A 21,003-nucleotide genomic window follows, 5' to 3' on the forward strand; every position below is an offset into this window, starting at 1 on the left:
ACATTTCAAAAGCTTCTCTTATCAGAACTGCTTATCGTACACGATTCACTTCCGTAGAAGGCTACACGCTAAAAAAATACCTTGAAAATTCCTATACCTAAACATTATATTAGATGTTCAGCAATTAATCTTTTTCAGAAAGGCTTTCCCTCTTATGGCCAGCCTGAAATTCATATCCTAGCCACTTCGGCCATCATCAGTTATTTTACTGCCTGAATAACAAAACATATTGTTTATCATTTCCTAATATAATTTCCTCAGCATCGCCTAACTTAATTGGACTAAGATCAGTTATCCTGGTTTTATTTCTCTCGACATTCATCCTCTAACCACGTTTCAGAGCATTATGTATTCTGTTAAACTGTTTCTCCAAGACATTTGTCGTCTGTGACAAAATTACAGTTGTTTATTTCTTCTTCCTGAACTTCAATTTCTCTTAGACTTTTCTCCTTGTATCACAGCTTGCTCAGTCTGTAGACTGAATGACATCGATGACAGGTTGCAACCCTCTCTCAATCCGTTGTCAACTACGGCTTTTCTTTCATGTCCTTCGACTCTTAGAATTGCAGTCTGGTTTTTCTATAGGTTGCATATAACATTTCGGCCCCTGTGTTTCATTCTTACTACACTGAAAATTAAGATAATATATCGGTTCATATTGTTAATGGCTTTTTCCAAATCAATAAATGCTATAAAACGTAGACTTTCCTTTTTTCAATCTTATCGCTGTAGAGGGTATCCCAGGAGGAATGGTCAATATTAAGATACAATATATGACAGGGACGATCATTTAAAGCAAAAGAACCTAGTAAACAAGGGCTCTAAACCGCGCCCCTAGAGAGCTATGAGTACTTCTTCATCTTCGACTTTGTGAAAAAATCTCCTCTATTGCAAGCTCTTTGATTTCCATCTTTCGAGCTGTGGTAATATGGACCAAAACAAGAATGCCTCAATAACCATGAGCTCTTTTTAATCTTCGCTACTGTGAAACGCATCTCTTCTAAAGAACTAGCGCTCATATTTCTTACTGTCACTTGCCTATGCATCCGCCTCAAAAATCGATTTTAATATTAATCTTAAATCGAAGTTTACATTTTTTGAACAAAAATGTAGTTAAAAGAACTGAATCGAACATCGGGAAGTTGTTTAAACACCAACTTAAAGATCTCTCCGCGTGCGGCCACACTCATATTTTCGTTATTTTCACACGACATAGGGCCTATGTTGTCATTAGCCTCCCATTCGAGATATATATACCATACAACTGTTTTTCGAGTTGGTTGCCCTGTTAGAAGATACGCTTTGCCATAATCTTATGTTTCCCCACGTATATCCTTGGTATTCGAGCGATGTTTTGCTTACCAACTTTTCTGTAGTGTGAGTTGTTACTATTTTGTCATTCTAGAAGGTTATTATGCCTCCAAAAAGTGTTTTGGTACTGGAAAACGTAAGATTTATGACAGTCGAGTAATTGGCCAGGAAGCAGAAACTATGGAAGTGCATCTATAGACCGGCTTGATGTTAGGTCGATCCCAAGTGACTCAAGACACAAGCTCAAATATTTGAAAACCCAAAGTGAAACATTTAAGAAAACTGATTAAGACAATATAACTGAATGGAGTTTCATAATTAGTGGACTGACTGCATTGTGTAGGCTTCTAAAGGCTTTTACTGTGTGTTCACTATCTGGAATACCTGATACTAAAATTGTAGAAGATTTTGAAGGCAGAAAATTGTGGCCAGCAAGCTTCAAACGTTTTGTAATTTCGGTGGAGTAATTAAAACTGGGTATTCTTTTGGATTGTGCAGAGGAAGAGATTACAATTGAAATACTAGAATAGCATACATAAGAGCAGCACAAAAATTTTATGCTGTCATATATATACCAGCACTTCCAAGATTTGAGAAATACACACAGGTACTGTGTGACAGTATCAGTCGACCGAGCGCTGCATTTATGAAGAAAGAAGAGGGACACGATAAGCAAGATTATTCAGATGGAATGTATTAGGAACAACAGACATGAGTCATAAATCAAATACACTATGTGATCAAAAGTATCCGGACACCTGGCTGAAAATGACTTAGAAGTTTGTGGCGCCCTCCATCGGTGATGCTGGGATTCAATATGGTGTTGGCCCACCTTTAGCCTTGATGTCAACTTCCACTTTCGCAGGCTTACGTTCAATTAGGTGCTGGAAGGTTTCTCGGAGAATGGCAGCCCATTCTTCGCGGAATGCTGTACTGAGGAGAGGTATCTATGTCGGTCGGTGAGGCCTGGCACGAAGTCAGGCCTCCAAAACATCCCAAAGGTGTTCTGTAAGATTCAGGTCAGGACTCTGTGCAGGCCGGTCCATTACAGCGATGTTATTGTCGTGTAACCATTCCGCCACAGGCAGTGCATTATGAACAGGAGTTCGATCGTGTTGAAAGATGCAATCACCATCCGCATGGCTCTTCAACAGTGGGAAGCAACAAGGTGCTTAAAACATCAATGTAGGCCTGTGCGTGATGGTGCCCCTCCATGAAAAATCCGACCACACCATAACACCACCGCCTCAAAATTTTACTGTTGGCACTACATACGCTGGCAGATGAGGTTCGCCATGTATTCGCCATACCCACACCCTGCCATCGGATAGCCACATTGTGTCCCGTGACCCGTCATTCCACACAACGTTTTTCCACTATTCAGTCGTCCAATATTTAAGCTCCTTACACCAAGCGAGACGTCGTTTGGCATTTACCGGCGTGATGTGAGCTTACGAGCAGCCGCTCGACCATGAAATCCAAGCTTTCTCACCTCCTGCCTAACTGCCATATTCCTTGCAGTGGATGCTGAAGCAGTTTGGAATTCCTGTGTGATGGTCTGGATAGACGTCTGCCTATTGCTCATTACGACCTTCTTCAACGGTCTGCGGTCTCTGTCAGTCAACAGACTAGGTCGGCCTGTACGCTTTTGGGCTGTACGTGTTCCTTCACGTTTCCGCTTCACTATCACATCGGAAACAGTGGACCTAGGTATGTTTAGGAGTGTGGAAACCTTGCGTACAGACGTATGAAACAAGTGACACCCAATCACCTGACGACGTTCGAAGTCAGTGGGTTCTGCGGAGCGCCCCATTCTGCTCTCTCGCGATGTCTAATGACTACTGAGGTCGCTGATATGGAGTACCTGGCAGTAGGTGGCAGCACAATGTACCTAATATGAAAAACGTATGTTTTTACGGGGTGTCCGGATACTTTTGATCACTTAGTGTATAACTTAGAACTGAAGTTTCCGATAATTTCATTTCTGACATGTTTATTTTACGCACAAAAATGTATCTGAGCTAGAAGACTGAAATTTTTTGGTATTTTTCGGGATACTATTTGGAAGACAGTAGACTAGAAAAATGCTCACTGAGTAATTACAAAAAAGTAGCCTTAATTATTACTATCGGATGTAAATATTTCCGGAACAAAAACATACGACTGAAATGACATATTGTAGTCTACTCTTTAGACAGACATGTTGTTAATGTGTACTTAAAATTTTTGTGTCTTTAAGTAAGATAGTTAGTCACAGCATAGATTCCAACTGTAGACTGGCCAATAAAAAATATAATTTACTGATCTTTAAAAAAATTGTAATAAAGTCAATATGAGAACTAAAATGATTAATTGTTTGCCAGAATGTTCAACAGGAAACACTCCTGTTGTCCTGTAATTGTTATCGTACCAAGATTCACGTATTTTAATTAGAGTCCATGTTTAATAGAATTTTTGCTTCGAATGCTCGTTTCTGTCATATCCCTCAATACTTACCTTTCCTCCTGGGAAACCCTGTACATCACAAGGTCAGTACTGCCTTGTTTGTTCCTGTATTCCCCGAGCTCGTCTTCCTCCAGTTTCTCCTTTCTTCTGTAAATCATTCGTGTCAGCATTTTGCAACCATGCCGAATTAAATTGACTGTAATATTACTTATTGATTGATAATAATATGCACAACTGCTAGCATCTGCTCTCTTTGGTACTGGGATTATTACATTCTTCTCTACGTCTGAGGGTATATTTTCTGTGTCATACATCTCGGAATGGTTTTCTCATGGGTAGCTCTCCCAAGGCCTTCAGTAATTGAGAGGAATGTCTTCTATTGTAGGGACCTGTTTCGCCTAAAGTCTTTGGTGCTCTGTGAAATCCTTCTCGTAGTTTTATATCTCCCATATGGTCTTCATTTACTTCCCCTTCCCATTCTATATACTTTTCTTCGCAATCTATAATATTGTTTTCAAATTTATCTCATTCGTATAGCCATTCTATGTCTTTCTTCGACATTTCAGCTTTCCTTCTTTGCTTAGTACTGGCTTGCAATCTGTGTTCTCAATACTGATACAGCTGCTTGTCTTTTCCCCAGAGATCTCTTTAGGTTACTTATAGGCAGCAACTAATTGTCCTCTACTTATGCATGCCTCTATAGCATTGCATGTGTCCTCTAGCCAGCCCTGCTTAGAAATTTTGCGCTATCTGTCAGTCGCATTTGTAGACGTCTGTATTCCATTTGGTGTGTTTCATTTGTTGCATTTTTATAGTTTCTCATTTCGTCACTTAAATTAAATATCTCAGATGTTATCAAAGCATTTTTACAAGGTGTTAGTCGTTTTGTATATTTTATCCTTTGCTGCGTTCACTATTTCATGTCCCAAAGTTACCAATTGTTTGTCTGTCATATTCCTTCCCTCAGTTACAATAAATCGCTGCCTAATACTTCCTTTGAAGCTCTCAACATCTGGTTCTTCCAATTTATCAAGGTATCATCTTCTTAATTAACTATTTTTTTGTATTTTTTTAGTTTTAATATAGTTTGATTTTAAGGCTACTTATGTTGGTTCTGAAATCACCTCGTAACAGGGAATGTCATGTAAATATACTACTCAGTTGTATTATTTCCAATTTATATATCATACGCAGTCAAAAGAGCTGTAAGGTAGAAAAATGGAGTGCTGCTGTGATTGTTTTTTCAATCCAATTGATTCCCTAAACCCTCTCCCCGTCACCCCCTTTTATCTCTCAACTAGAGAAATCGCTCAGTGGATTCATATTTTGGAAGAACTAGTTTTCAGTTTCCATGCAACCATTGTGATTTGGTTCTTACGTTATTTCGAAACTGATCTTGAATCTGACCTAATGTTCCGTATCCAGTGACAGTGTAGTCGATGGGACAATACATACCAACTTCCTTCCTCTCATAGCTCACTTTTTGTGCTGCAACGAGTTACCTAGTACAGTCCGAATAATCTCACTATGCAAATTTCTTGAGATTTTTCGTCCATTGTCTGAATTACGTATATTCACTGTCCTTCAATATTGCTATTACCCTCACTGCCCGTCCGTTCCAAATTGCAACATTCTTATTTTGTATGAACATGCCACAATGCAGTTGTCGATCGGAATACGCTCACAATCATCTCAAAAAGAAGGTATGCACTACTTTACTTACGTAATCTGTCGAACAAACGATTGAAAGAGTTTTTACATTACTCAGAATAAGCAGTCAAGTTTAGATGTGAAAAATGTGTGAATGCCTTTGCTCTTTATGATTATTTTTATTTGGAATAATTATAGTTATGCAAAGTTTGTCGGTTTATTCTGATTATAGCCCCCTAATAGTATCAGTAATTATATTCGTAGTAATAGGGCCGTTAAGGGAAGCAGTGGCAACGACTCACCCGCAAGGACGTTCTGTGAAGACAATATAGTTGGGGTGATCCTGCGGCACGCGTTCCACGAACTTGATGCAGGTGAAGTTCTCCCAGTGGCGCATGGCTTGTTTGAAGAGCGCCTTGTGACCTCCGCTGAAGTTGCCGTCGATTTCGTACGGGATGACTCCCAAGTCCCAGACGCGCTCCTTGCGAGCCGTCGCCGCCCGGGTCACCCTGGAGCCACACAACGTAACTGTTTTATGCACTGACATCAATAAAACAGTTCATGAGAAATTAGTTAATCTATCATGGAAATTAATTTGAATAAAGTCTATCATGTAAACTGAAAATAAGCTTTTGTTTGTCGAAGAGTTCAATGAATCTTCGCCCAGTTCATTTGAAGCTTCATGTACTAATTGGTCGGTACTTCCGAAATTGTGGGTGTGTTTGATGAATCTGCGGCTCGGATAAGTGTACAGAGACGCGAGGGCCAATATGAGTGCAATTTTTAGGCAACAATACATGTACCTTGGAAGTCAGAAAACCGCTTTAGTTGTATGTGAATCCTTTTTATTACCGACCGGTTTCTTGGCATTACAATCACATCTCAGGGGAATATCTAGATATTAAGACATCACCATTGTATTGACCCTCCAGTAAAAGCGTATAAACTTAACATAGCTCTAATAGAAGACACATATCTGATGTCATAAGATAAGCAGCACTGGAGATATATGAAAAAAACAAAATTCGCAGTTAATTTGGAATGAAAACTAAACCGCTAAGAAGGCGATACGTCGAAAATATACAAGCTGCAAGTAGTAATTCTACCCCGGTTAACTGATAAGACTTACAATAAAATGTAGTGCAATAAGTATCGAAGCTGCACGAACATTCCGTAGTTAAAAAACAAGTTACAATAGGATTAAAGAAAAACAGATCACCAACAGTTATATACTGACGGCGTCACTGTCAACAAGTTCGACAGATAAATGGTGGAAACCAGTGATACATCCAGTGCTAATAGCCACTGCATAAAAACCAGTATCTAGAAATAAAACAACAGTGCTGACCTTAGGAAGGATCTTTAGAAACAACAATACAATTGAGGAAACTCGCCATTATTCGAGAAATCAATCTCATGAGGTTCAAAGGACGTCACTTTGACTTCTGTCAGCTGATTTCTTTCGCGCCTTTAATATTAGACAATCAGAGCGTAGGCCTAATATGCAGTAAAAAACTACCTAAGCCTAGGATTAAAGTAAGAGATATTAATTATTTCCGAAAGACACTCACCTCTGGCGTAAAAATGGTGTCATATTACGTTATTCACGACACATATATACGTCTGACGTAATATGAAAATGGCTGCAAGTTCCAAGTTAGCAGCGCACGCTCACAGTGCGTAGTGTTCCACCTCTCACTCTTGTTTCTCCAGTCATAGCTTAGTATTAAAATTCAGGAGCCAATTACAATGTAGCCACATCTGGCCTGTGCTCAAAATTATCCGACCGACCTGGATCACATATATAAAAAAAAGTACAATTTTCTCTTCTCCTCCAGCCAGAGCCTAGTATTACTGTTACAATGGAACCCATCATGGTTGTTCTCGAAAGTACATGAAATAAAATACGTCATAGCATCTGAATTGCCGTAGAATAATTGTTGTCAACGATGTTTGCCTTAATGACTTCCAAATATTGTTTATGGACTGGCTCATCAGTTACATTAGTAATTTTTTTCTTTATTGTTATTTCACTCCCCAAAATGGGGCGGGCTGGCAGTGGCACAATACGCCGCTCTTCAGTCAAGAGAGTTACAGAAACAAAAAAAGTCAAATGAGAAAAGAATACAACATAGAATGGTATAAATTGGTGAATAAGCAAGAACAAAAGTAGATGACTATAAATGGTAGATTTAAAAGCAATATAGACGGGAGCCACACACACTTGTGGAGAATGAACACTGTGAGTCGACATGAAAACAAAGTAAACCGCAGTGGGAACACAAATGAATGATGATGGCGACCCTGTTGGTGCTGGTGGAACGTAGCACCGCACACGGCACTGGAGAAACACTGACAACACAACGGAAACATTAGAAATCACTGCACTGAAGGGGGCCTACCACAGGGGAAGGGTAGTAGGTGGTGAAGAAAACGGTAGGGGGAAGCCTGGAGGGGGGAGGAGGGGGGTGGTGGAGGGTAGAAGGAAAGGAGCCAGAAGCCCAGGGGGTGGGGGTGAAAAGGAGAAAGAAGCTGGAGGGAGAGAGGGAGGCCTGAGGAGGGGGGGGAGAAGGAGGGATTAGATATGGTAGGAGGGGTAGATGGAAGGCATGAGGACATCATCTGGGAGGGGGAGTTGGCAGAAGCCATCTTGAGCGAGGGTATGGAGCGTGTGGATATGGAGACCAGGCGGGACACTGTCATACAGGCGTGGCAGCAGGCTGGGGTGGGAGAGGATGGGGGAATCCAAAGGATGGGGGGGATCAAGTTTGTGGGAGATGTATAGGATCCGTATTCATTCAAGGAACAGGAGGAGATGTGGGAAGGAAATAAGATCATAAAGGATCCGCATGGGGGATGGGAGACGGATGCAATATGTGAGGCTAAGTGCATGGTGCTCAAAGATTTGGATGGATTTGTAGTAGGTGGGGGGGGGGGGGGAGGCAGAGATCCAGGTGGGGTGGGAATAACATAGGATGGGGCGGATGAGGGACTTACAGGTATGTAGGATAGTGGAAGGGTCTAATCCCCATGTTCGACCAGAGAGGAGTTTGAGGAGACGGAGACGGTTATGTTCCTTGGCTTGGACTGTGAGGAGATGGGGGTCCAGGAAAGACGGCGTTCGAGGGTGATGCCAAGGTACTTGAGGGTGGGAGTGAGGGCCATAGATGGTAAGGTAGAAATCCAGGAAACGGAAGGAGTGGGTGGTGCGGCCTATGATGATTGCCTGGGTCTTGGAGGGATTGATCTTAAGGAGCCATTGGTTGCACCGTGCGGTGCACAGGTCAAGGTGGGACTGGAGGAGACGCTGGGAACGTTGGAGGGAGGGGGCGAGAGCAAGGAAGGCGGTGGTACATTTGTAAATTTCAATCGAACTTCTATGTCACTGACTATGCAATATTGGAACGAGTATATAACATATTTCTCTGTAAATAATTAAAAGCTGAATTTGCTTTTAAATTAAATAACAAATTAGGAATATGTAGTTTTTGAACATGTGTTTTACCTTACATAATATTCCGAAAACGCTGGAAACGCGAAATAAAAATAGCGCGCTAACTGTCACCAACAGAACTCTCCACTGTTAAAAGTGACACAAGAACGTTCTCTGTACCCAAAGCTGTTTTCACTGACACCAACAGGTGTCTGTACTAGGAACATATGATCGAAGTTCTTTCAATGAACCACACTTGGTTTAAGACATACAAGAGCCTTATATTTATTATTTTTCACATCCATGATACAAAAATGTTCTAAAAATCGACAACACAAAAGTGTGATGTTTACATTGCTTATGTGTGACCAAGTTGAGGTTAAGTACAAGAAAAGACATTGTAAGACTAAAATTAATTACTTTACGTCATTGATGTTGTCACAGTATTCTAAAATGCGTCATAAAATGTAATCTAGATCTACATACATACTCTTCAAGCCTTCATATGGTTGAAATAGTACCTAAATACACGAACTGTGTTCAAACTGTGCAAAATGTTCAGTGTTTATGTGGGTTACTGCAATGTTTATATCAGTTATTTTCTACACGTATCTGTTATGATTATGAGCTCTAAAGTATGTCAGGGTGAAAGGGAGAGTGAAGAGAATGTATCACTAGAAAAATGTAATCGATAAAAATCATTGCAAAAAATAATTGGGATCTTGTTAAGGGTAATTACAAGAAAAACTTTGTAAGGCTCAAAATAATTACTCTGCCTCATATATCATGCTACAGTATCCTAAAATACGCCATAAAATGTAATTTTTACGTTAACGTAAAGCATATGCGGTCTGATAATGCGTGTACCATAATCACCTGATGATGCATTTAGAACTATGGCTCGCTAAAATAAAACCTGTAATGAACTACTAATAAGTACCATCACACACACACGCAACACGATATTTTTAGGGAAGGGAGGAAAAAGGTGATCGATTCTAGGAAGGAATAAGTTGCTTTAAATTGTAGAGCCACGTGGACTGTTCGTAAACACACACTCATAAGAGAGGGACGAACAAAGATGGTGACGAGGAGAGACGTGACATATTGAGGGACAATGTCAGAGACGGTATCTCTAACATAAATAAAATCATTTGTCATTTATTGTTAGATTTATTACACTTTTCAAGCACAATAAAGCTTGAAAAATCAAATATTTCAGTATGTAAAGTTTTTGTGCTACCTATTAAAATGCACATAGCTTGCATGCTTTTCGTAATATATGCAAGATCTCTACGAAATCTCAAGCAAAATAAAAGCTGCATCATTGCAAGCACAATATTGCTTCAGATCAAATATTGCCGTACCTAAAAAGTCTGTATTACTTACTAAAATACTCACTGCTCACTTATTGACACCACTGACAAAAATCTTTTAGGTTAAGCAGCACTGTTAAGTGTTACACAAGTGCGTTACACCCAAGTCTGCTACTATGAAAAAACGAATAACATTCTTTTAACAATAGTGATTTATTTTCCACAGTTGACAAAGTACAAAAATGTATACATTAACAAACCATTTTACATGTCAAAACCGTTTGGTGCTACTGAATTTATTGCAACAAATGCTCTTACTGCAGTTAATACAGGGACTCTGACAAATAGAACATGAGGAGAGGGAAGTTGCACAGTTTAAACGTTTCCCTCATCATCTTACGGAGTCTAGGTCCTCAGTTGTAACACCACTTAATTTTTTCCTCTATCTTCAGATAATAATCGATGCTTCTGAAAGTTTCTGGTCAATAGATAGTATTTCATTATCCTGTGAATCATTACCCCTGCTTTCAAATCCAACAAGAATATTAATCTCTCTGCCAGTTCATTTGGGTTGATACCTGCTAACGATTTGTTGGAGACTGTCTTCCAGTTGTGAAGGTTATCATCCTTTTCTTCTTCATCGTAATCTTCATCGTCGTAATCATCCTATTCATCTTATCCACCGTCAGTTTTCATAAAAACATCGCTTTTATTGTCTACATACGTCTCCGTTCTATATAGCTGTACCAGAATATGAGAAGTAGGTTGAACTGCATGCTTGTTGAATTGCATCTTCTTCTTACCCCTTGACAAAACATGGCATTATTTCTTTTGGCACAGCTGGAATTGCGTTCTCTTCCATGCTGATGTGTATGTCAACACCATCTCTCAATTATGATCCACCAGTTATATCTAACGCAACCTTAACGATATCAATATATTTATAACCTATATTGAGATTTACTTGTCTGCAGGGAAGATAGCTTTGCTTATGAACACTGGTAGCGTTGCGAATTTTACCATAATGTTTAAGATCTTGTAATGTGTGTCTCTTTTCAGAAGATTTAATTTTGAACAATAGATTCCCAGGTGTTTCGTGTTGTGAATTACTAAAGCAACTCCATCGACATCTACTCGTCACTCGCCAATCATTCAGACTCTTGATGTTGGTCCAAAACTAATGCTGTATGCAGTAACACATGTTTTGACTGTTGGTTCAACAAAAAAAACAAAACATAAAAATGTTGCCAGTGGACCTTCTGTCTCCTCTTCGCCTCCATCACCATCGAATTCATCTTCTTCTGCTTTCATAAATCCAATGTTTTTAATATCTTCGTCTGTCTTCTTTCGGAATAGTTGCTCCAATCTCTGAGAAGCGTGTTAAAGTGCGCGCTTCTGGTTGAAACACGTCTTCCATTCTTCTTCCAAAATCCGATGAGATTTTCTAGGCACGGCTGCATTAAGATCTGAAATGGAGAATAATGTCTAGTTAAATGTGTGTTAAGTAGTGGAAAGAGAATGTACAGAAATTGTTATATTACATTTTCACTCACTAAGTCTGATGGAAAGTTGATTTCTTAAATACACTGTAGCTTCGTGTGCTTTAATACTGAGTACACATTTTCTTCGTAAGCTGGTGTCTGATTAATTTCCTCTCCTTAATCTGATTCGTTGTGTGCCAAAAGTTATCTGAAAATTTTCAGCGACCTTCGTAATCGATTAACCTTCAAAAACAGATTGTTTTGCTATTTTAATATCTTTTGCAGTCCACCTTCTACCCAACTGAAACATGAAAATGGATAATATTAGTTTATAGGATGATTGCCGGGTGGTTTTATTCAGGAACCGTGTGATAGAAAGATGGGCTTGTCTTGTGTTCCGATTCTTTTCGACCCATTAATCTGCTTTTTAGAACGATAAAGGGTATTTTACAATTTTCAGCGCTCTTTCTAATGCCAAAACCTTCGACAACAGCTTGTTTTGTCATTTTTAAATCTTCTGCAGTTCATTTTGAACCCGTATGAAACATAAAAATGGATTCCACTGGGTCAAAATGGGTAATGAATAATGATGCTCCGTGATCAAAGATGGTCACTGATGATAGATGTGCAGTGATCAAAGATGACCAGTGATTAGAGATGACCGTTGTTGGGAAATTGGTGTGACGTCATAAGCGCGTGACTGCGCGTGAGATAGCTCTCTAAGTTTTCATATATTTTTAGGTTTCAGATATATACACTCCTGGAAATTGAAATAAGAACACCGCGAATTCATTGTCCCAGGAAGGGAAAACTTTATTGACACATTCATGGGGTCAGATACATCACATGATCACACTGACAGATCCACAGACACATAGACACAGGCAACAGAGCATGCACAATGTCGGCACTAGTACAGTGTATATCCACCTTTCGCAGCAATGCAGGCTGCTATTCTCCCATGGAGACGATCGTAGAGATGCTGGATGTAGTCCTGTGGAACGGCTTGCCATGCCATTTCCACCTGGCGCCTCAGTTGGACCAGCGTTCGTGCTGGACGTGCAGACCGCGTGAGACGACGCTTCATCCAGTCCCAAACATGCTCAATGGGGGACAGATCCGGAGATCTTGCTGGCCAGGGTAGTTGACTTACACCTTCTAGAGCACGTTGGGTGGCACGGGATACATGCGGACGTGCATTGTCCTGTTGGAACAGCAAGTTCTCTTGCCGGTCTAGGAATGGTAGAACGATGGGTTCGATGACGGTTTGGATGTACCGTGCACTATTCAGTGTCCCCTCGACGATCACCAGTGGTGTACGGCCAGTGTAGGAGATCGCTCCCCACACCATGATGCCGGGTGTTGGCCCTGTGTGCCTCGGTCGTATGCAGTCCTGATTGTGGCGCTCACCTGCACGGCGCCAAACACGCATACGACCATCATTGGCACCAAGGCAGAAGCGACTCTCATCGCTGAAGACGACACGTCTCCATTCGTCCCTCCATTCACGCCTGTCGCGACACCACTGGAGGCGGGCTGCACGATGTTGGGGCGTGAGCGGAAGACGGCCTAACGGTGTGCGGGACCGTAGCCCAACTTCATGGAGACGGTTGCGAATGGTCCTCGCCGATACCCCAGGAGCAACAGTGTCCCTAATTTGCTGGGAAGTGGCGGTGCGGTCCCCTACGGCACTGCGTAGGATCCTACTGTCTTGGCGTGCATCCGTGCGTCGCTGCGGTCCGGTCCCAGGTCGACGGGCACGTGCACCTTCCGCCGACCACTGGCGACAACATCGATGTACTGTGGAGACCTCACGCCCCACGTGTTGAGCTATTCGGCGGTACGTCCACCCGGCCTCCCGCATGCCCACTATACGCCGTCGCTCAAAGTCCGTCAACTGCACATACGGTTCACGTCCACGCTGTCGCGGCATGCTACCAGTGTTAAAGACTGTTCCTGGTGTGTCCGCTGTGCCGTGCGTGTGATCATTGCTTGTACAGCCCTCTTGCAGTGTCCGGAGCAAGTATGGTGGGTCTGACACACCGGTGTCAATGTGTTCTTTTTTCCATTTCCAGGAGTGTATTTTAACGGTTTTTGTGATAATATTTACTATATAAGTGACTTATTAGAGGTTTCCTCATTCACCTCTGCCGTTCTTGTGTTGTGATCTGATATTTGTGAGTGTTTCGTATCGAGCAACTTAACCTCTTACCTCCGTTTACATTCCGCACTGACCTGTTGCAGCTGTAGCGGCGGATCGAAAGCTAAGTACTAATTAATTGTTTGTGTATAGTGATTTATTTAGGAACTTTAGTAGCCTTCAACCGGTGTTCTTGGTGTTTTCTGGTGAAATAATTTCAGAAGAAATTTTTGGGAACTGCTTTCAGTTTCGTTACTATGTCATTAAACGTTTGATTTTCTTTCTGTGTTAGTCTGTTGTTATATTCTCATTTGTTGTTGATTAATACTGTCAATAATAGTAGTTACTTCCCTTGTAGAGCAAGTCTGTGATTACTGTGGTTAATTTTTTAACATCTTCTTATTGTAGTAGCGGAACTTAGATAAAGTAGTTTTCTTGTTTCAATAACTGTAAAATTTTACCATGAGTGAGAAGTGTGGGCTTTGCCGTAGGTTCGTGAGTAGTGGATTGCGGTGTGAGACCTTTTCGAAGTATTTTCACTGGGGGGGGGGAGGGGGGGATGCAGTGGGGAAGCCAGTGGGCATTCTGGTGAGATCCTCTCCTGGAACTGCAGGTTATGTAGCAAGAGTAAGTTGATAGAGGAGCAGGAGCGTAAGATCTGTGCCCTTCAGGTGCAGTTAAAAAACGCACAGGAGGAGCTAGATAGGATGAGGAGGGATAAGGGGGTTGGGGAGTGGGAACCGGCTGTTGGCAAGAGATCTGCTTGGAGAAGGAGATTTTCAGATAGTTTTACTATTGGTGTTTGCAATAGATATGACCAACTGTCAGAGTCTAGTGGAGACGAATCTCTAGTAGCTGTAGATGTAGGAAGTATGCAGCAGACGTCAGCAGTTACGGTGGGTAGGACAGTTGCAAAGTCTAAGAGTAAGAAGAAGGTTCTGCTGTTAGGTAGTTCTCATGGTAGAGGTGTAGGCCAGCAGTTGCAGGAAGTGTTGGGGAATGAGTACCAGGTCACCAGCATTGTGAAGCCTAATGCAGGTTTGGCTCTGGTGACTGTTAACATACGGTAGTTATGTAGGATTTTTACTAAAGAGGATCAGGTAATGATTGTGGGTGGGTCTGGAATAGTATTGACAGGGATGGGGAGTGTGACATAGATGGTGACCTGGAAAAGATAACCATTCAGACTGGCAACACGAATATGCATTTCGTGGAACTGTATCAGCGTCACGATCGGCCCTCTTAATACAGCCGTCAGGCGTAATAACATGAGACTTGAGTGTGCGCTAATGACAGAAGGCATGAGTCACATTTCAGTGGTGTCGGTGGAGTCTATCAGCAGGACGGGTTTCACTAGACATGGCCTGCACCTCAACAGGTATGGAAAGGGGAGGTTGGCAAAACTTATGGGTGACAGCATAGGTGGGGGTGGTGGGATCACTCATGGGAAAATTCCTGTAGTAGTGGGTGTTAGAGCTGTACCGTTTTTAGATTGAAGTCTGCTGATAGGTATTCCTGCTTAAGGGAAGTCTCTCTAACAAAGAAACCACTTTCGACAAAGCTTAGGTATCCGACTAATGAGGGAATTAGTATATTTCATCAAAATATACAAGGTATTAGAGATAAAGTTAGTGAACTGCTTATAGATGTTGACTCTGAAATTATTGGTATATCTGAACACTTCTAAAATAAGGAGATAATTCAGAGGCTTCCTTTACCAAGATACAGGTTGGCTGGCAGCTTGTCTAGGAGCTCTTTGCGGTGTGGGGGAGTAGCCATGTATGTGAAAAACGGTATCTCATTTGAGTCAATTGATGTTTCAAAGTACTGCACTGAAAAGGTGTTTGCATGTTGTGCAGGTGTGGTTAAATTTAGTGGAGGTAAACTTCTAACTGTTGTTATTTATAGATCCCCAGACTCCGATTTCACAACATTTTTGCTAAAGCTAGAGCAGGTTCTTGGTTCACTTTATAGGAAATACAAAAAGTTAGTTATATGTGGTGACTTCAATATTAATTGTGTAAGTGATTGTGCAAGGAAAAGGATGCTGATAGACCCCCATAATTCATATAATCTTATGCAAACCGTGGTTTAACAACTGAAAATGCTATATTCTCTTTTCTCTGTGAGGTTTTGGACGGAGAGTGCAAGGGAACAGTAGAACAACCATAGACAACATTTTTGTTCATTCCTCATTACTAGAAGGGCATTCTATTAGCACAAGGTGAATGGCCTTTCAGATCATGATGCACAAATTTTAACTCTAAAGATTTTTGTGCTGCAACACATGTTAAATATAGTTATCAACTTTTTAGGAAAGCTGATCCAGTTGCTGTAGAGACCTTTGTAAACCTTATCAAGGAACAAGAGTGGCAAGATGTTTGTAGTGCTGATACAGTAGACGATAAATATAATGCTTTCCTCAAGACTTTTCTCGTGCTCTTTGAAAGTTGCTTTCCGTTAGAACGTTCAAAACATGGTACTAGCACAAACAGGCAGCCTGGGTGGCTGACTAGAGGGATAAGAATATCCTGTAGAACAAAGTGGCAATTATATCAAAACGTTAGAAACAGTCAAAATCTAAATGCAGCAGCCCATTACAAACAGTGTTGTAAGGTGCTTAAAAAAGTTATTAGGAAGGCAAAAAGTTTGTGGTATGCAGATATCTCAGGATAAAATTAAAACCATATGGTCAGTCGTAAAGGAAGTGGCAGGTCTTCAGAGACAGGTCGAGGATATAGAATCAGTGTGTAGTGGGAATGTCCGTGTTACTGATAAATCGCATATATGTACAGTATTTAATAATCACTTTCTGAATATAGCAGGTGAACTAAATAGAAACCTAGTCCCAACAGCGAATCATATAGCGCTTGTAGAAAAAAGTGTTCCGAGACTGTTACCTGAAATGCTCCTCCATGATACTGACAAGAGGGAGATTGAGTTAATAATTAAATCACTAAAGACCAAGAACTCTCATGGATATGACGGGGTATCTAGCAGAATACTGAAGTATTGTTCTGTGTATGTTAGCCCAGTACTTTGCCATATCTGTAACTTTTCCTTTAGGAGTGGTCGGTTTCCTGACCGATTAAAGTACTCGGTAGTGAAGCCACTTTATAAAAAGGGAGACAGGGATAATGTTGACAATTATCGACCTATTTCCATGCCATCGTTGTTTGCTAAAGTTATTGAGAGGGTTGTATATACAAGGTTACTGGAGCATTTAAATTCACATAATTTGCTGTCAAATGTACAGTTTGGTTTTAGAAATGGTTTAACAACTGAAAATGCTGTATTCTCTTTTCTCTGTGAGGTTTTGGACGGATTAAATAAAAGGTTGCGAACGCTAGGTGTTTTCTTTGTTTTAACGAAGGCTTTTGACTGTGTTGACCACAAAATATCACTGCAGAAGTTGTACCATTATGGAGTAAGGGGAGTAGCTTACAATTGGTTCGCCTCTTACTTTAAGAACAGAAAGCAGAAGGTAATTCTCCGCAATATTGATGTTCAGTCCCAATGGGGCACTGTTAAGTGGGGCGTTCCCCAAGGGTCAGTGCTGGGGCCACTGTGTTTCTTATTTATATAAATGATATGCCTGCTAGTATTACAGGTGATTCAAAAATATTTCTGTTTGCTGATGAGACCAGCTTGTTAGTGAAGGATCTTGTGTGTAATACTGAAACAGTATCAAATAATGTAGTTCATGAAATAAGTTCGTGGCTTGTGGAAAATAATTTGATGCTAACTCACAGTAAGACTCAGTTTTCACAGTTTGTAACTCACAATTCAACAAGAAACGATATTTTGATAAGACAGAATGGGCATATTATAAGCGAGACGGAACAGTTCAAGTTCCTAAGCGTTCGGATAGATAGTAAGCTGTTGTGGAAAGCCCATGTTCAGGATCTTGTTCAGAAACTAAATGCTGCTTTATTTACCATTAGAACAGTATCTGAAATAAGTGACAGTTCAACTCGAAAAGTAGTCTACTTCGCATATTTTCATACGCTTATGTCATATGGTATTATTTTTTGTGGTAATTCTTCTGATTCAAAAAGGGTATTTTTGGCTCAAAAACGGGCTGTTCGAGCTATGTGTGGTGTAAGTTCGAGAACCTCTTGTCGACCCCTATTCAATAGTCTGGGAATTCTGACATTGCCCTCACAGTATATATTTTCTTTAGTGTCGTTTGTTGTTAGCAATATTAGCTTATTCCCAAGAGTTTGCAGCTTTCACTCAGTTAATACTAGGCAGAAATCAAATCTGCATGTGGAATGCACTTCCTTGACTCTTGTGCAGAAAGGAGTGCAGTATTCTGCTGCATCCATTTTCAATAAGCTACCACAAGAACTCAAAAATCTTAGCAGTAGCCCAAACACTTTTAAGTCTAAACTGAAGAATTTCCTCATGGCTCACTCCTTCTATTCTGTCGAGGAGCTCCTAGAAGAGCTGAAAAATTAAGCAAATTCCAATGTTACATTATTGATTTTCTTTATTTGAACTTACGAACTGTCGCCTGAATATGTTTCTTATACTTCATTTTATCTGTTTCTACTATCGTGTTATAGTTTCATGTATTGACTCATTCCATGACCATGGAGACTTCTCCTGAATTTGGCCCCACGGAACAATAAATAAATAAATAAATAAAGAAGATGATTAGGGACAAACGATGGTCAGAGATCAAAGATGGTTAGTGATCAAATGTGGTCAGTAGGGAAATGTGGTTAGTTCTCAACAATGGTCAGTGATTAGTGATGGTCAGTGGTATTGGTGATCAATGATGGTCAGTTTACAGGAAGACAGCTGTTATCCTGTGTGTTTAAAATCCTTAATAAACAAATATGTGACCCAAGACTTAACTTGATTTTATGTAAGCAGTAGTATCCAGCAATTTGAACATTTTTGAACTGCACAATGCAATGAATTGTGATCTGTGATAACAATGTTAGTCGCTTGATGTCCAAACAACAGCTGAAAAGGTAGTTAACACGATGCCCTTAGTACATGTCTCTGTAGAATTTCATGTAATAAACGTAAATGTTTTTATCTAGCTTGATATGATTAATTTTTAATGTAGCACACCATCTGTAAGAACTTGATCTAGTGGAGATAGTGTGAGGGCTCACATGCTATCTTGGCAACTGGTGAAGATAAGAAGTTCCAGAGGAGAATCCTTCACCATTAACTTAGACAGTGAATACTACTTCCACATCTGTTTCATCATAATTATCTCTCTGATTTATACACCACATTAAATTTCCAGAGAGAGGGAATATATGCGGTCCCGTCACATTAATGTAAAACAGGCCGGAGGGGGGGGGGGGGGGGGGAATTGGGGACACCGAAAACAGTGAATTGACTGCAGTAATGCAGAAATGGAACGATTTATATGACGTCCCAGGGGAATGGTAATTGTCTTTCGGGACAAGGGTGATGATTTCCAAATCGGCTAAGTTTGGAAACTGTTCATGTGCCGCTGTGTTTAAAATATACTGTGCGTGACAAAACAGCGCTATCCAAGACCGGCGCCGAGGCAACTGTTGTGCACCATTGGCCATAGATTACGTGGGTGAACGACGGCTGCGGTAATGTGTACGGCCAAATAGACGTGAAACTACTGATCAACTGACCGCCCAGTTGAACCAAAGAGCGACCAACATTATCTGTTCAACGACTGTACAGCAGAAGCTGTTGCACTTGGGCCTCCGCAGGAGGCGCCTGCTTCATTAGCCATGCTGATTCATGTTCAACGGCTACAAAGGCTGGAATTTGCACGCCAGTACTGCAACTGGACGTCCACGGAGTGGCGACAGGAGGCGTTTTCAGGTTAATCACGTTTTATGCTCCGTCGACAGATGGCCGTTGGCGTGTACGGGGTGAAACGTCTGGAAGAAAACACCCTGCAGTAATCGTCGGAGGCATTATGGTCTGGGGAATGTTTTCGTGGCCTTTCCTGGGTGATCTCGGCATTGTGGAAGACACAGTGGATCAACATGAGTATACATATATGTTTGGGATCATGTCCACCGCTACATGCAGTTTTTCCTCTGCAAGATGGCATCCTCCAGCAGGACAATGCAACGTGTCACACAGCTCGTTATGTTCGTGTGTGGTTTGAAGAGAACCAGGATGAGTTTACCGTGCTCCACTGGTCACCAAACTCCCAGATTAAAGCCCAATCGAGACTCTGTGGGACCATCTCGATCCGAGTGCATGCACCATGAATTTTCAACCGAGAATCCTAGCGCAGCCGGCCACGGCACTCAAGTCGACATACCAGTCGGTACCCTCCAGCCCCTCATTGGCTCTTGCTGCATGTCTCGCAGCGGTTCGCGCTGCAAAAGGTGGTTATTCAGGCTTCTGACAGGTGGTCACATTAATGTGACTGGACAGGTAAGTTTCCCTCCGAGTATTGACTTGATAAGTCTCAACTTGCTTTTACCTGTTGGAAGAAGACTCAACTTGTTTAGGCATCATGTTAAGACTTGCCAACGTCTGTGCATTGACGCAGTCTCCAAGCATTTTTTTTATTTCTCTGAGTATTGGGAAATGGTTATGTGTAACTGAATACAGAATGCTGCTTTCATCCCCCCATTGAGCAGTTCAAAAATGTTCAAATGCGTGTGAAGTCTTATGGGACTTAACTACTTAGGTCATCAGTCCCTAAGCTTATACACTACTTAACCTAAATTATCCTAAGGACAAACACACACCCATGCCCGAGGGAGGACTCGAACCTCCACCGGGACCAGCCGCACAGTCCATGACTGCAGCAGTATATACTTGAGTATTGCACATCAGTGTGGGATCCGTACCAGATCGGGTTGACGGAGGAGATAGAGAAGATCCAGAGAGGAGCGGCGCGTTTCGTCACAGGGTTATTTGGTAACCGTGATAGCGTTACGGAGATGTTTAGCAGGCTCAAGTGGCAGACTCTGCAAGAGAGGCGCTCTGCATCGCGGTGTAGCTTGCTCGCCAGGTTTCGAGAGGGTGCGTTTCTGGGTGAGGTATCGAATATATTGCTTCCCCCTACTTATACCTCCCGAGGAGATCACGAATGTAAAATTAGAGAGATTAGAGCGCGCACGGAGGCTTTCAGACAGTCGTTCTTCCCGCGAACCATACGCGACTGGAACAGGAAAGAGAGGTAATGACAATGGCTCGTAAAGAGCCCTCCACCACACACCGTTGGGTGGCTTGCGGATTATAAATGTAGATGTAGAT

At 41.4% G+C, this 21,003-nt stretch overlaps 1 protein-coding gene across 1 annotated transcript in view; it reads right to left on the reverse strand.

Moving 5' to 3' along the window:
• Positions 1–21,003, reverse strand: part of LOC126183449 (tolloid-like protein 1) — a 604,520-nt gene that overhangs the window by 282,553 nt on the left and 300,964 nt on the right. The window contains exon 3 of the mRNA XM_049925443.1: positions 5,709–5,915. Coding sequence (XP_049781400.1) covers positions 5,709–5,915 — 207 coding nt within the window. The remainder of the gene's footprint in view (positions 1–5,708; positions 5,916–21,003) is intronic.

Source organism: Schistocerca cancellata, chromosome 4 (genome assembly GCF_023864275.1).
Source record: "Schistocerca cancellata isolate TAMUIC-IGC-003103 chromosome 4, iqSchCanc2.1, whole genome shotgun sequence".
NCBI classification, from domain to species: domain Eukaryota; kingdom Metazoa; phylum Arthropoda; class Insecta; order Orthoptera; family Acrididae; genus Schistocerca; species Schistocerca cancellata.